The 17052-nt window shown below is 42.2% G+C and overlaps 1 protein-coding gene across 4 annotated transcripts in view; it reads right to left on the bottom strand.

Moving 5' to 3' along the window:
* DCP1A (decapping mRNA 1A) overlaps positions 1-953 on the bottom strand; it is a 56965-nt gene extending 56012 nt beyond the window's left edge. The window contains exon 1 of one of the 4 annotated variants that reach the window (XM_064595139.1): positions 688-953. In XM_064595139.1, coding sequence (XP_064451209.1) covers positions 688-882 — 195 coding nt within the window. In that variant the 5' untranslated portion in view covers positions 883-953. The remainder of the gene's footprint in view (positions 1-687) is intronic. The other 3 variants (XM_045862175.3, XM_064595143.1, XM_064595136.1) reach the window with 3 other exon arrangements.
* Positions 954-17052: the final 16099 nt, after the last annotated feature.

Here is a 17052-nt window from a genome sequence, read left to right as displayed (position 1 = left end):
AGAGGTGACATCACCAGCAGCACGGCTGGTACGAAACACATTTACAGGGTCTCTTTCCCGAAGGTTTCAAGGGAACCCAATTAACGTGGAAGCCCTTTCCCTAAGTGCTTGAAGTCTTTTCCAAAACTCTGGAAATACTGTGTAGTTAGATAAAAGCCAGACTTATCCCCACCACCTCTCTTCCAAGAATGGAAACTAATTGGATTTCAAGCTTTAAATCCAAGTGACCTCTATGAAGGGGGCTCTTATTTCTTACGCGCTTGTTGAGGGGAGAGGACGGGTGTTTACTTTATAGATTACGTACATGTAGTTTATCTAATAACCCAAACAGATTCAAACACAATCTTTCAGGTATCTTTCTGACCCCACCGTTCTCATCCTCCCAACACGTCTGCAAAGAAGGCAGATCGCCCAGGTCTCCGGACCCGACCCCAAGGGACTGATCCTTCTCCAATCCTCTCCTCTATCGGCTTTCCCCCCAGACGTTCTGAGCCTACTTCTCTCGCTCCTCTCCCCAATTCCCGGCACCCCTGACACCCTTCAGGGACCGGCCAGTCTCTTCTCCAGTCCCTGGCCTCCCCCGTGCCGCCCTGGCCTCCCGAATCGCCCCCAACCCAGGACAGTCCGCACGGCCCCTTTAAGAGGCGGCGGCCGGGCGGACGACCCCAGCGGCCTGGCCGCACTCACCCACTGGTTGGCCTTGGGGCAGAAGGTGTACAGAGCGACCTGGCCCGTGAGGTCTGCGATGCTGGTGATGTAGGGGTCGTGTTGCTTCAGGGCCGCTAAGCTCATCTCCTGCCCAGCTCTACTCAGCGACTCCATCTTGAATTCCCGAGCCGAGCCCCTCCGGCGGGGGCGGAGTCGCGGACAGGAAGGTGCCATCGAGGCAAAGTTCCCCCAGCTGCGTCAGCACCTTCAACTTCCGCCTCTCCGCGGGGCCTCGCGGCCGGGCGGTACAACAGCTATTGTGCTCCGCTGCGCCCACGCCCACGGGCTCCGGGTTCCGGGAGCGTCAGGTTCCTGAAGTTCAAGGGTCTGGGTTGGCGTCGGCGACCGAGCTGGCAGGCGGGGGCGCAGGCCCTTCCTGTCCTCGGGGTAAAAAATGTCCTGACGGCGGCATCGAGGCTGTCCGCGAGCTTTCTCCGGGCTCACGCTCGACGCGGGGCCGCCGCGGCTTGCGCAAGTGCAAGCCGGGCCGCAGAACGAATAGCCCGCTGTACGGGTGCGGGCTCCACGGTCGTGGGGGGAAAGCGCAGAGAAGCGGGGAGGGGCGGCACCCCGAAAGTCACACCCCAGACCTCCGATCTCACTAGATCACCTACGTCAGCAATTGGGTGGTTTTTTTCTGAAGGAACGTTTTGGAGAAAGCCGAACTAGGCCTCCTGTAACTGCACAGGGGTGTCTTGTGCTATCCACGGTTGCTCCTTACTTGCGCTGACGCTTGCATAAGTCCTTCCATCCAGTCTTGGCAGGAGCCCGCGAAGGCGTGAGTTTGCGGTGCAGCGTTTAAATTAAAAAGATAGCTCGTTCTTTTAGCAAACACGTGTTAAGCATTTTAACACATGTTTAAGAGCCGGGTGCTAGCCAAAGAGTGAAACAAGGCACGGAGACTATAGGGAACTCTGTTCACCACCACTCGACTTGTTAAAAGAACGTTTTCTTATGTGGAAAAGATAACCTCAATGGAATCGAATTTTTGAAAGGGAAAAAAACCCGTCATATTTGTATTGTTTTTGATTTTTACATCCCAGGACCGTTGGTTAAGGGAAAGAATATAATGTCTTAGATTCTTTGCAGTATCACCTAAGAAGCTTGCATAAGTGCAGATTAGGAAATGTGCCATTCATTTGCTGTGCATTAAGCAAGTATTTATTGAACCTTCAGGGGTGAGTAGGAGTTCATCAGAGAAGAAAGGCAAGGGCGCTCTTTCATTTTACAGTCTAATGGTGAGGTAGGGAAGGTGTGGTCATCCTCATTTGATGGATGATTTAATTGAAGCTGGGTGGAGACATCACTGGCTCAGAGTCCCATACTAGTCTGGGTGGTGGGGGACCCTAGTATTAGAATCCAGAGACTCCTTCCTTCCCCCAGAGTCCTTTCCTCTACACCGTGGCTACCTTTCTTCATCCTTGAGAATGAGTCTTACTCCCCTCCACCTACTTTCAATCCAATATTTAAAAATCTATACCCTAATTAAAAAAATTATGTATTTTTTGAATACATAATATGAGCCCTTGGAATAAAATCGAAGACACAACTGAAACTAAGAAAAGTAGGTTTTTCTTCTTTTGAAAATTATTATTTTATTAAGGTATGGTTGACATATAACATTGTATTAGTTTCAGGTGTACAGTATAATGATTTGATATTTGTATATATTGCAAAATGATCAAACTATAGTCCAGCTAACCTCTATCGCCATACATAGTTACAAAAATTTTTTTTCTTGTGGTAAGAATTTTCAAGATCCACTCTCCCAGCTGCTTTCAAATACGCAATACTATTATTAGCTATAGTCATCAGGCTATATATGATACATCCCCAGGACTTATTCATTAGTTTTTTTCTTACATAGATTTACTAAAATGTAAGACATTTCCTTTTTATTTATTACTTTTGATTGAACAGGGCTAGACTCGTGAAAGACAAGCTATTTTAGGGAGTTTTCATATTCAGAATAGAAAATTGCTTCAAAATGCATGTTTGCGTGGCCCAAAACATGTTAATGTTGACTGCAGTACTCTGTACGGCTCTCAAGATCTATTAAAGAGGAGCGCCCGGGTGGCTCAGTCGTTGGGCGTCTGCCTTGGGCTCAGGTCATGATCCCAGGGTCCTGGGATCGAGCCCCGCGTCGGGCTCCCTGCTCCGCGGAAGGCCTGCTTCTCCCTCTCCCACTCCCCCTGCTTGTGTTCCCTCTCTCGCTGTGTCTCTCTCTGTCAAATAAATAAAATCTTAAAAAAAAAAAAAGATCTATTAAAGAGAATGTGAGGGGTGCTTGGGTGGCTCAGTTGGTTAAGCAACTGCCTTTGGCTCAGGTCATGATCCTGGAGTCCCTGGATTGACTCCCGCATGGGGCTCCCTGCTCGGCAGGAAGTCTGCTTCTCCCTCTGACCCTCCTCCCTCTCATGCTCTCTGTCTCTCATTCTCTCTCTCTCAAATAAATAAATAAAATCTTGAAAAAAAATAAAGAGAATGTGAATATTTTGGAATTGAAACTCTTCCTCATTTACTTTGAAGCCTAATTTTTCCTTGTATTTGGTTTGGCTAGCTTTCTGCCTATAGCCACTTTCTATGAATTGCCCTTTCAATGATTCCACCCCAGCCCACTGGCCTCCTTGCTATTCCTGTACATGTGCCAAATGAGTCTTGCCTCAGGGCCTTTGCACTTGTCAATCTCCCTTTCTGGAACATTCTTCTCTGATATCCCTGGGATATCCCTATGGCTCATTTCTTTTTTTTTTTTTTTTTTTTTTTAGATTTTTATTTATTTGACAGAGAGAAAGACAGCCAGAGAGGGAACACAAGCAGGGGGAGCGGGAGAGGGAGAAGCAGGCTTCCCGCTGAGCAGGGAGCCCGATGCGGGGCTCGATCCCAGGACCCTGGGATCATGACCTGAGCCGAAGGCAGACACCTAACAACTGAGCCACCCAGGTGCCCCATGGCTCATTTCTTCATGTTGTTCATAGTGCTCATCTACAAGTGGTAATTATTTTATTTACTTCTGTTTCGTCTGTATCATCAGCTCAATGAAGCAGGACCCATGTCTGTCTTTATCACACAGAGACAAGTCCTAATACATGTTTGTTGGATTAATCGGAATGTCAGGGTATTCTCTTTATCACATAAACCCGAGAGAAGGGATGATTGTTTCAACTCCACATCTAAGAAAACATTTGTTTCTCCTAAGTGCTGAACAAATAATGATGCCTGATTTTCTTGTATTCCTATATTTTGATTCTTAGGCTCGAGGCTTCCTGAAGCAAACATACTGTGTTTAGTATAGCCCAGAACAGTCACTGGGGACATTTTCAGTCTGGCACCTTTTCCCAAGTCCATTTTCTCTCCAACCCTCTGTCTCTCCTCTTTTCTTCTCCTTCCTCTCCCTTTCTCTAGAGAGTATTCTAGAAGTATCTGCTTACTGTTTGCCTTTTTAGGCAGAGAAACCAAGCTAACTAACTTTCCCAAGGTCATATGGTGATTCATTTGCAGAGTTGGATTATCATCTTCTAGTTTGGGCTTCCAGGTAGATCACGTATCTTGCTACCATTCTGTCTGGCACACTCTTAAATTACACTGCCGACACACGAGTGAAACTTGTTCTCCTCATGCTGCTGTTTCACCACTGATATTTATTTTACATGGTTGATAGGCAAACGGTTGTGGATTTACTATACAATCCATTACCTGGTGCTTACCAGATGCTTAGGATGGTAGTTCTTTCCTTCAGTTTCTCCAGAAAGGTCGGAGACCTCTGTATTTTAAAATGTGACTTTATGGAGGTATTTTAAAAAGGTCTAGATACTTTCTAGAACTGCATTTCTGACTTGTGAATTAGTTTAGTCCATCAGTTGTGGAACAGAAACACTAATGCTTTCAACCTGGAAGAAAGAAAGCTGCTCCATGTGGAGTAACGTAACTAGAATAAAAGAACATGGGATCAGCACACTATTTAGTTCATCTGTTTATTGCATCTAACGGAGTTCTTTGGTAGAAAGTTCTAAATCATTTAGTTACTTAACCCAATGTAACGTTCCAAATTAACACTAGCATAGCAGGGGTATATTCACAACTGATACACAGTGCTTCTCTGTGGAACACAAAGTGCTTCAGTATACAGACTCACAGACTCTCCAGATTGGTCTGAGGATGTAAGTAATTGTTACCCATTTGTAAATGAAGGTGCCCAGAGGCACAAGATGAGTTGACTTGCCTGTGGCAGAAATTGTTCACTGTTTGCCAGCAACCTTTTTATCCTTTTCTATTGCCTTCACCACACAGCCAGGCTTCATTTCCCAAACTCTTTTGGCTTAGGCATGGCTCTCTGACCCAGTTTTGGCCAACGGAATGTTGGCAGAAGTGATGTGTGCCTTCCCCAGGCCACGGCCGTAATGAGCATGTTCCCCCTTGACTTGCTTTTCTCCCTTCTGTTGTCTGGGGGCAGGCAACTGTGAGGCCATGGAGAATGACAGAGACCCAAGATGGAAAGAGTTGGGACCTTGTCACCACAGACAGAAATGTTGCTTGCTGTCCAGGGTATCCTTCTCAGACTATTATGTGAAGAGTGGACTCTGTTGGGTTTGAGAAATTATGTACTTCGGGGTCTTTTTGTTACCTCAGCCTAGCCTATCCCAACTAATTACACCGCTCTAGATTGTTTAGGAAGTCAGCAATAAAACTTCAGCCTTCTGAAGTAGAATTAAAATTAAACATATGATTTACCAGAACACTGCTTAGTGCTTTGACAATAAGTCAAGATTTTAAAAGAACTCCAGCCAGAGCTCTACATTTGCAATCAGTTATAAGCACAGATTTGCGGAGTCACAAAGTGGCTAAAGACCACAAATATTTTTGCCTAAACCATTAGGCGATTGATTTGGCAATTGCATCATGAAATAACCCTACTAAGCCAAAATGGGAGACTGTCATTTAAACTCCACTTTCTCCATGAGAATTTCCACAGATTCTCTCGGACTTCTTTTAATTCTTCCTTTCTTTTCCCCTTGGGCATATTTTTTTAAAAAGATTTTATTTATTTATTTGAGAGAGAGAATGAGAGAGAGCACATGAGATGGGGGAGGGTCAGAGGGAGAAGCAGACTCCCCGCCGAGCAGGGAGCAAAATGTGGGACTCGATCCAGGGACTCGATCCAGGGACTCAATCCAGGGACTCCAGGATCATGACCTGAGCCTAAGGCAGTCGCTTAACCAACTGAGCCACCCAGGCGCCCCCCCTTGGGCATATTAAAATACAAGTACAGTTGACTCTTGAACAACATGAGTGAACTGTGCGGGTCTCCCTGTGGGAATTTTTTTTTTTTTTTGGTAAATACAGTAACAGTACTGTAAATGTATTTTTCTCTTCCTTATGATTTTCTTAATAACATTTTCTTTTCTCTAGTTTACTTTACTGTAAGAATGTAGTACATAATACATATAACATACAAAATATGTGTTAATCAACTGTTTATATTACTGGTAAAGCTTTGTCAGCAGTAGGCTATTAAAAGCAGTTATGTTTTTAGGGAGTCAAAAATTATACATGGATTTTCTACTGTGCTGGGGTTTATTTATTTATTAAAGATTTTATTTAGGGGCACCTGGGTGGCTCAGTCATTAAGCGTCTGCCTTCGGCTCAGGTCATGGTCCCAGGGTCCTGGGATCGAGCCCCGCGTTGGGCTCCCTGCTCTGCGGGAGGCCTGCTTCTCCCTCTCCCACTCCCCCTGCTTGTGTTCCCTCTCTCGCTGTCTCTCTCCCTCTCTCTGTCGAATAAATAAATAAAATCTTAAAAAAAAAATAAAGATTTATTTGTCAGAAAGAGAGATCACGAGCAGGAGGAGGGGAAGAGGGAGAAGCAGGCTCCCTGCTGAGCAAGGAACCTGATGTGGGACTCGATCCCAGGACACTGCGATCATGACCTGAGCTGAAGGCAGAAGCTTAACCCACTGTGCCACCCAGGCATCCCCATGCTGGGGTTTAGTGCCCCAACCTGAGTGTTGTTCAAGAATCAGCTCTATTTCCTTTGTTCCTACTACAAAAACACCTTTATTTTATTTATTATTATTATATTATTCTTTTCTTTATTGAAGTATAGTTGACACACAATCTTACAATATTTTAAGTGTACAACATAGTGATTTGACAAGTTTATACACTATGCTGTGCTCACAAGTATAGCTACCATTTGTCCCCATACAACACTATTACAGTACCATTGTCTATATTCTCTATGCTGTGACTTTTATTCCTGTGATTTATTCCTTCTATACCTGGAGTCCTATATCTCCCACTGCCCTTCACCCATGTTGCCCATCCTCCCACCCCTCCCCCGACAACCCTCAATTTGTTCTCTGTATTTATGGATCTGTTTCTGCTTTTTGTTTGTCTATTCATTTGCGTTACTTCTTTTAGATTTCACATATAAGTGAAATCATATAGTATGTGTCTTTCTCTGACTTATTTCACTTAGCAAAATACCCTCTAGGTCCCTCCATGTTGTCACAAATGGCAAGACCTTATTCCTTTTTTTTAAAGGGTAATATATATATCACAGCTTCTTTATCCATTCATCTAAAGGATCAACTATATTTCTTAAGCCAACCCAACAAGAAGAGTTTAAGTAAAGTCACCTATCTGCTGTGTTAACTGTGTAACCTGAAATCTTCCTCATTGACGCTCAGATTTACATGAAAATATAACAAGTACTGTATTTCTGTTCATGGATTCTTTTCTGTATATTCCCAGTTTTAGTTCTGGGTTGCTTCTAGTCTTATATTACCATTATTCATTTACTAACATTTATCTGGCAAAATTAACATCGTAATCACTTTTACATATGCCTTTCATTCATTTAATGAGTTTTAGCTCCCTTCAGTCTGAAATTTGATTATTCAGTGGCTAGAGCATATAAATAAATTGTTGAGCTCTTATGGGTTGAATTTGCACAGAGATACCCTTAAGAATGAATATGTATCTTCACTGTATCTTCCAACTCTGAGGTAAAACCACAGTGTTACATACTTAAAGGGTTCAATGCTTTCTGTTTTCTGCTTACATATTGTCTTGATTTGGGTATCCAATATGTGATCCAATAAGTGAGCTTGAGGCAAAACTGACTCAGGATTCATTGCGAGTCTTTCTTGTGTAAACCAATTATTATATGATTTGTGGAATAATAAACATGGTCCAGATACAGTTGATGTTATCTTGAATTCATTTATCCTGAAGGCACACGTATTAGGAAATTCTATCTTTCCCCTCTCAATTGCACTTATAACATAGAAAATAATGTTAAACAGGATACATTAAGAATCACTCCGAATTACTGAAATGCCATAATTTAATGGAGATTAACTGTCACAGTGTGAAAAACCATTCACTTATCTGTATGTTGCCTGCAGCCTTGAATTTAAGGACTATTACCTGTTCTGGACCTTGAAGGAGATCTCAATATTCATTATCTGAGGAAAAGAGCATAAATTACACTTAGCCATCCAATAAACATTAACTCAAAAGATAATAGAAAAACCCATTTCTCTTGCACAATAAAATTATTGCCACAACTGGGATAAAAGAGGTTGAACTAGGTCAGGAGCAGTCCTTTTTACATTGCTCAAGAACACTAGAAGGATTAAAAATTTATGGATTACCTCCTAGAAACAATGATCTGGTACAGAAATGTAATAAAACACCCACTCTCTTGTATCTTCCTAAGCTGCTCTGTGCCATTTCATTTTCTGATTGTATTAGTGTGACAACTTTCCAAAGCTCTAGAAACTGTCCTTGGCAAAGATGAAGATTTTCAAACCAAAGGAATTGTTATTGAAAACCCAGAGGCAGCTGGTGTAAAAAGGTAATGTTAAAATGTGAACCAAATAGAATCTCATCTTGTGTATAGTTGGTATATTTGTAATTTTGTTTCACTTAGGTCGCTGATAAGTACTAGCAAAAGAAAAAAAAAAGTGAAGTAAAAGGATACGGTATCAAAATATTATACAATATTAATAGTCCTTCTGGATAAAATTGTGTGAAAACACAATATAGTTATTTTTACGTGAAATCGTCCAGAACCAAAAGCTGGCAAAATTACTTCTTAAAAGAGCTATATCTAGTTCTGGAAAGTTATTTGTTAATGTGTCTAAAACCTTTCAGACTCTTCTAAGTGTTGTGCTTTTTAAGAGTATTTTAGACTGTGCATATTTGAATATTTAATGCCGGAAAATAATCTGAGTGGGACTATTTGGATATAAATGTAACTTAGTTTTAAGGGATTTGGTGATGTGGAGCTTTTTATTTGTAAATGTCTAAAAGTCATGTTTTTCCTAAGTATTGATGGATGTTTTCATATAGAAGGGTTTTTGTTTTCTTTCTCAGTGACCCTTTTCCTTTCTTTTTTTTTCCCCATTGATGGCCTTTTATTCTTCAATAATGAAACACAGGAGAACATACAGAGTTTCAAACTTTCCCTTTATTTGTTTTTGAGCTAAATTGCCTTGAGGTTAAGTAAAGATAATGGAGATATGATTACTCAGGTGAAACATTACCATATGGGCATTTTCTGCCTTTTTTTTTTTTATAGACGCTTGTATTTATTTTTATTTTATTTTTTTAAAGATTTTATTCATTTATTCATGAGAGATAGAGAGAGAGGCAGAGGGAGAAACAGGGTCCCCACAGAGCAGGGAGCCCGACGTGGGACTCGATCCGAGGACTCTGGGATCACAACCTGAGCTGAAGGCAGACGCTTAATTGACTGAGCCACCCAGGCTTCCCTACAGATGCCTGCATTTAAAGTAATCTAGAAACTGAGGCGTGGGAGGGAAAAATGCCCACCCAAAGCTTATACTAATGGCATATATTCGAATAAAACCCTCACACTCTTTAGTCCGTGAATCCCTGAGGATTGCAGTACATCATCTGTAGGGAGGCAGCCAAGAGATCTGTTGAAAGGCATATCACACCAAAGAAATGAACCGTGTAGCTTGCAATTGCTAGAAACACATCAGTGAATCAAACTTACAGGTAATCTTAATGTCCTATTTTGGTGTGTCTTCTCAGAATAAGCAGGGAGTTTTTTCTTTCCTGCCAAAAAAGTTGACTAATTTTTAAAGTTATAATGGCATAGATCTTTCCTTATGTGAGCTAGAAAGGTCTTTTAAAAAGGTAACACAGACTATAAAAAAGGAGCAGTCTTTGGATTTTGTCCTTCAAACTGGAGACTTGGTTTCAGAGGCAGTAGGTTTCAGAGGCAAAGCCAATGAGTTTATGTCATTCTTATTAAGTCTGGCAGAGGGTAAATGTATTAACATTGTGAAACAAAAGAGAACTGACCTTTTATGAAAATATTGGTTAAGCCTGCATCTATCAGCCCCATGCCTTTCAAAGACTGAGTCAAGCGAAGGGATCTGCTGACGGCACAGTCTCTTGGTGTGGCCATGCCTTCTGCTTTAGGGTCACCTGCCCTCCAAAATGCAGATGAGGAGAAAAGAGCATTTTAAAAGCTGAGGGAAAAACACAGACATGGTTTTCTTTTGATCTTCTACCCAGCTTTTGAATCTAGTTGTATTTAAAACCATCATCATCAGTTGTATGTATACTAAAATGTTTTACTTTTAACTATTTTTTTTGAGATTTTATTTATTTATTTATTTAGAGAGTGTGAGTGGGGGGAGGGGCAGCGGGAGAGGGAGAGAGGGAATCTCAAGCATACTCCTTGCTGAGTGCAGAGTCTGGTGTGGGGCTCCATCCTACAACCCTGAGGTCATGACCTGAGCCAAAATCAAGAGTTGGACTCTTAATTGGCTGAGCCACCCAGGTGCCCCTACTTTTAACTTTACACCAAAAACATAGCAACAAACCTTTGAGGACTCAGTAGCATTTCTTCTAATAAATATTAGGCAGTTCAATTTTGCGTAGAATTAATTGACCAGTCTTGACTCCAACAGTTCCAGGGTAAGAACATTGATAAATTACATCCGAACTCTGCCATGATGACAAAGCACCACTCTCCCAACACTTTGATCTTTTAATATGCTACCTGCCATAGGGGAGGAAAAAGTTTTCCTCAACCATATTAGGGTCTCTACTAGGCTGAGTCTGAAATTTAAACTGACAAAGATAGCAGGAGAGGAACATACACATTTGTTTTTAAAGATTTTATTTATTTTACAGAGAGAGAGAGAGTGAGACAGCACGAGCTGGAGGGGCAGAGGGAGAGGGAGAGAATCTCAGACTCCATGCCGAGCGTGGAGTCTGATATGGGGCTCGATCCCAGGACCAAGAGATCACGACCCGAGTCGAAACCAAGAGTCGGGCACTTAACCAATCTTGCCACCCAGGCACCCTCATGCACATTTATTTAATACAAGTTTTCTGTGACACAAGACTTCTTTCCTTCATAAGGAAATGAAGATCTGGTTAAGTGTGTTTTTATGCTGGATTTGATAAGAATGGGAAGTTGCAGAAAGACATGATAGGGTGAAGAGTATGAGCTAAGTGTAGTAAACTGAGGGGAAGTCAGCAAGGTCTGTTGGTTTAAATTCCTCTCTGTGTCCCTTTGTCTTCTGAAATAAGAAAGCTGCTTTCCTCTGGGTCTAAGGGGGGCACCTGTCATGTGAGGGTCTTATAACCTGCTTTGGGGGAAGGTCAGAAAGTCCTTCCTGCACCTGCCGTTTCTCAAGTTCCTTCAGCCTGAAATACTCAGTGTACCAAAATGCCATATTTTGGGGTAATGTGTCCTGAACCCCATCACTGCCATAGGAATATTTATCTCTTTCACTGAACATTCATGCCTATTCCCTTCTTTAATACTCAAAACAGGGCAAGGATGTTTAGCCTTGTTTTATTTAGGGGAGAATAGGTGCTCTGGTAGATAAAATAATAGAGCCAGCACCCACAACCACAGTGCCCATCCCACAGTGCTCTGTCTCACTATCCATGGACTCATCTGGAATCTCAGCCCTTCAGCATCCAAAAAATCATGTATCAAAACTGATAAACAAATGCTAATGTGCCAGTGGTGGTCTAGCAGACCAGTGCCAGGTAATATGCATTTTCCCGAAGCCATCCCACTAGCAGCTTTTCTGGTGGACGTTTCAGAAAGTATTGCAGATGGTTTTGTTCTAGAAACATAATGAACCTGGGCTGTGAAGCAAGAAAGGAGAAACACATAAAAATTCTGGTGTCCATAAAATTTCATTAGATAGCATAAAAATGTTGGGAACTATTTTTGGAAAGCACTCATGATTGACCTCTTAGTTTTGTGACTGGAGTTTTCTCTGCGTTGGAGCTGGGCACAGGCTTCCTTGTCTCTTGCTCCTTCATCACTGAACAGCTCTGTACATTCACTCCGACAGGACTGGACTTTGGAGGATCCCCTCCTTCTCTGCAGATGGGACACCACAATGCTATGGTGCTCCTGCTGGAATAGAGTTAACTCTGGATATCAGGGGCTGGTGATCCAACCTGTGGGATGTCCAGGGTCTTAACTTTTTAGAACACTTTTAAAAATTGAGATATAATTAGCATATAACATCATCTTAGTTTCAGGTTACAATATAATGATTTGATTTTTGTATGCATTGTGAAATGATCACCACAATCTGTCTAGCTAATATTCATCACCACGCAGCTACAAATTTTTTTTTCCTGTGGTAAGAACTTTTTTTTTTTTAAAGATTTTATTTATTTATTTGAGACAGAGAGAATGAGAGAGAGAGCGCACACGAGAGGGGGGAGGGTCGGAGGGAGAAGCAGGCTCCCTGCCGAGCAGGGAGCCTGATGCGGGACTCGATCCCGGGACTCCAGGATCATGACCTGAGCCGAAGGCAGTCGCTTAACCAACTGAGCCACCCAGGCGCCCCACCTGTGGTAAGAACTTTTAAGATCTACTCTCTTAATGACTTTCAAATATACGACGTGGTATTATTAACTGTAGTCACCATACATTACATCCTGTACATTACATTTCCATGACTTGTTTATTTTATAATTGGAAATTTGTACCTTTTGACCACTTTCACCCATTTCGCTCACCCTTCACCCCCTGCCTTGGGCAGCCACCAATCTGTTCTCTGTGTTGATGAGCTCTTTATTTTTGTTTTTGTTTTTTATGATTCCACATATAAGTGAGGTCAGAGAGTATTTCTCTTTCTCTGTATGACTTCCCTCACTCAGCATAATGCCCTGAAGGTCCATCCATATTGTCATGAATGGCAAGATTGCCTTCTTTTTTTTTTTTTTTTAAAGATTTTATTTATTTATTTGACAGAGAGAGTGAGAGAGCACAAGCAGGGGGAACGTTAGAGGGAGAGGAGAAGCAGGCTCCCTGCCAAGCAGGGAGCCCGATGTGGGGCTCAATCCCAGTATGCTGGGATTGTGAGCTGAGCTGAAGGCAGACGCTTAGCCATCTGAGCCACCCAGGCACCCGAAGATTTCTTTCTTTTTTATGGCTGAATAATATTCCATTTTAAGCATACACCACATCTTCTTTATCCATTCATCCATCAATCGATACTTAGGTTGCTTCCTTTACTCTTTTCTTTCTTAGCATTTCTCTGCTTATTAGAATTTCCATCAGGTAATTAGGAGCTGGGAAGGCAAATTAGGGGCAGGGAGATTAGCAACATAGAACAGTATACGGTAAGTGCCAAGCCAATAGAGCTGTTAGCCAGGACTGAGCCCCAGATGAAGGACATGCAGAGAAGCCATCATGGAGGAGAAGGAACTGGAATTTAGCCTCAGTGATGGGTACAATTAGGATAGGCTGAGAGGAGAGAAGATACCAACTCCTTTTCTTTCCTGTATGTTTTGTTACAGAGAAAACCGTACGGATTCTCTTCGGGGTTACATTCTTGAGTAATATTTCTTGGAACATTCTTTCCAAGAAATATTCTCCTATTTGCCGTGATATGCTAAAGCAGTATCTCACCAATGGCTTAAAAAAAAAAGATATTATTTATTTATTTAGAGAGCGAGTACTCATGTGCGAGCAGGGGGAGGGGCAGAGGAAGAGGGAGAGAAAGAATCTCTAGCAGACACCCCACTCAGCACAGAACCTGATGTGGGGCTCGATCCCACGGCCCTGAGACCATGACCTGAGCCAAAATCAAGAGTTGGATGCTTAACCAACTGAGCCACCCAGGTGCCCCTCACCAATGGATTTAAGACACCCAACGTGTGAGCATTCTACATCAGAAAGTCAAACGAGAACCCCAGTCTTCGCTCCACCACCTGATGGCTGGCTCCTCAGGAGAAGTGATTTAACTTCTTTGGATCTGTTTTCTCATCTTAAAAAAAAAATAGGGTTAATAATACCTACCTCCTAGGCTTGTAGAAATTTGCCCGTACTGAGAGAATGTGGGCAAATGAACTAACATGGTGTCTTCACCATGATTGAACCCTGCATAGTAAGGGTTCAATCAATAACAAGGCTCTTTTCCCTTCTCATAGTTCTTTTTTTTTTTGGAACGACCTTTGTTTTTCTATAAGTAGGGGACAACCAACATGGTTCCTGGCAGCATGTAAAGAATGTGGTTCCTCTGCTGAAATGCTTGTCTCTGGAATGCAGGTCCATCTTCCTGGAAACCCAAGCCTGTCCTCTCAGTGGTGGCCACCCACAGACCCTCATCCCTGTCCGGCAAATGGATGGTGGCACCATGCTTCACACTTCCTGGTACATTGCCATCCACAACCCTCAAGAGCCCTAGAAAACACACTAGCTGTCAAGAGGATTAAAGCACCCCAGAGTTTAGGACTGAAAAGTGCTGAGGCCAGGCATATATGTTACAAAGTGAGGACATTTGTTAGCCAAGGGCAAGTGCATACTGCTAGGTAATCAGAAGTTTCCCAGTGAGCTAGTCCAGCACAGAGCTACAGTAATTTTTTTTGCATATATTTTCCCGGGTGGCCTTCCAAAATCCTATAGTAGTGCAATCAGAGAGACTGGACATGCTAGTTAAACCTGCTCTTTACCAGCAGATGGAGGGAGAAATAGCTTCTGTGCTCTATTTCATTGACTAAAACAACTTACTAAGAAAGTGGCCACGACGACGGGGAGAATCTGGTTTTGGAGCTGGTTGTAAGACTAGGAATTGAAGAAAGTGGGAGGTTGCATTATCACAGGCATCCCCTCCCCCCGCCTCCCTCAAGCTGAATAATACCCCTTTAAAAGCTAAACGTAATTTCTGAGTGAATCAGGTACACACCTATAAGTCTTGTGTCCCTATGCTCCAGGGTGTCTGTTGAATTAACAACAACAAAACCAATAACACAAAGAACAAAGTATTTCCAGTCAGAGAAATGGATCTAAGGCAAAAAACTCCCCAAAACGCCCAAAGGTAAAACCACCTGTTTTAACACGTGCTACCACCACCGGAAGGGAGGAGCTCTGTGGCTCTGGGGAGTGGCTTCCACTGGGCATCCAGTCTCAGGTACAGCAAGCTCACCATCTTCCGAGTCTGTAGGGGCCTCTGTTCTCTCTTGCTCAGCCACACAACAAGTCCATAGAAAGGAATTGAATTTGTGTTGAAGAAAGTGTTTATTCTCTGGGAGATGAGGTGTTAGGGACAGGGTCTTAGGAGAAGCTCTTAGAGGTAAGAAAATTATGTTATTATTTTTTAAAAGATTTTTATTTTTAAATTTTTATTTTTTATTTTATTTTATTTTTTTTAGTTTTCTTTCTTTCTTTGACAGAGAGAGAGAGGGAGCACAAGCAGGGGGAGCTACAGAGGGAGAGGGAGAAACAGGCTCCCTGTTGAGTGTGATCCCCGGATGCTGGGATCATGACCTGAGCTGAAGACAAGACACTTAACCTACTGAGCCACCCATGTGCCCCTAGATTTTTATTTTTTTTAAAGTAATCTCTACATCCAGCGCAGGGCTCAAACTCACAACCCTGAAATCATGAGTTGCATGCTCCACTCACTGACTGAGCCAGCCAGGTGCCCTGAAAATAATGTTATTATTACCACCCTCTTTTACTTTTTCTTGCCTTATCATTAAATAGTGAAAAAAAAAAAAGGATCATTTAAAAACATATTCGAAGATAGCCTTCTAATGTTTTAGACAGATAACTAAACTCTTGTTTAGAATGGCTTTTGGACTGGAAAGTTGGACAGTCACCTGGTAGAAAAGAGAAGTTAAAGGTAGTTTTAAGTATGTGAAGAAAAAATTGATACAATCTTTCATTGTTATTTAATGACAGTGTTATATGCAGACTTCATTCCAATGGGGACCCGAGCCTTCCTAAGGTGATGTCCTCAGACATCTCAGAAAAGTATGCCCTAATTAGAGGAGAGGATTTTAAAGGTAGTAGAGAAAAGGGTTTTCTTTAGGGAGTGTTTTTGCCATTCAAAAGTCAAAGGACAATTTACTCTGTCCCTGAGCTTCTTTATATTTCTGAAGTCCATGATTAATTGATGTTACGAGGAATTCTCTATCCCATCGACCCCTTCCCTCCCTGTTCAAAGCCTGGATTTTTGTTTTGTTCGGTTTTGCCCTCAGTGTAATTAAAGACCAAACATCAACTCATCACTATGTAATCTAGGTCAAATCTTAATTTGAATATCTTTTTAATTGAAAACCTTTTTCAAAGGAAATTGAAATTTAATTCCACCCTTTTTAAAACATTTGAAACAAAATATTTCAGGGTGTTCAGATTACCTGTGATAGTTGAGTTTATACTGAGATTTCCCTAAACAACCAGTCAGGCTGAGAAGATGCGCACATATGCTAGAAGTTAGAATGAATTAAAAGCAGGGAGTGACACTGATGAAAATGTTGTAGACAGACCCAGGTGTAGCAAAACTGGGAGGTGGTTTTTAAACTGGTGTCTGTGGATAGCCCTTAGAAATTCTGTGAATGCCTTGGGATTAAAAGCAAGATTTTGTGTGTGCTTTTGTCTCAGGAGAGGATTGGTGGCTTTCATGAGATCCTCAAAAAGGTCCATGTCTCCCCACCCCCAAAAGATTAGGAACCTCAAACATTTGAAAATGCTCAGTACATTGGACTAAATTAAAAAAAAAATTGATAAACAGAAACTTCTCTTTTGGGGCACCTGAGTGGCTCAGTTGGTTAAACGCCTGCTTTCAGCTCAGGTCATGATCTCAGGGTCCTGGGATGGAGTCCTGCATTGGGCTCCCTGCTCGGTGGGGAGCCTGCTTCGCCCTCTCCCTCTGCCCCCCCACCGCTCGTGCTCTCTCTCTCTCAAATAAATAAATAAAATCTTTAAAAAAAGGAAACTTCTCTTTCTACTTGAAAGGCTTTGAATGTTAGATATTGGATCTACACCTTAACATTCTATTAAGAATTTCAAATCTAAATGTCATGGTTATAAAAA

Source organism: Mirounga angustirostris, unplaced genomic scaffold, assembly GCF_029215605.1.
Source record: "Mirounga angustirostris isolate CCGP_5_RB_7025 unplaced genomic scaffold, mMirAng1.0.hap1 SCAF_1, whole genome shotgun sequence".
Lineage (NCBI taxonomy): Eukaryota > Metazoa > Chordata > Mammalia > Carnivora > Phocidae > Mirounga > Mirounga angustirostris.
The sequence above is the reverse complement of the archived record's forward strand: the minus strand, read 5'-3'. Positions and strand labels throughout refer to the sequence as shown.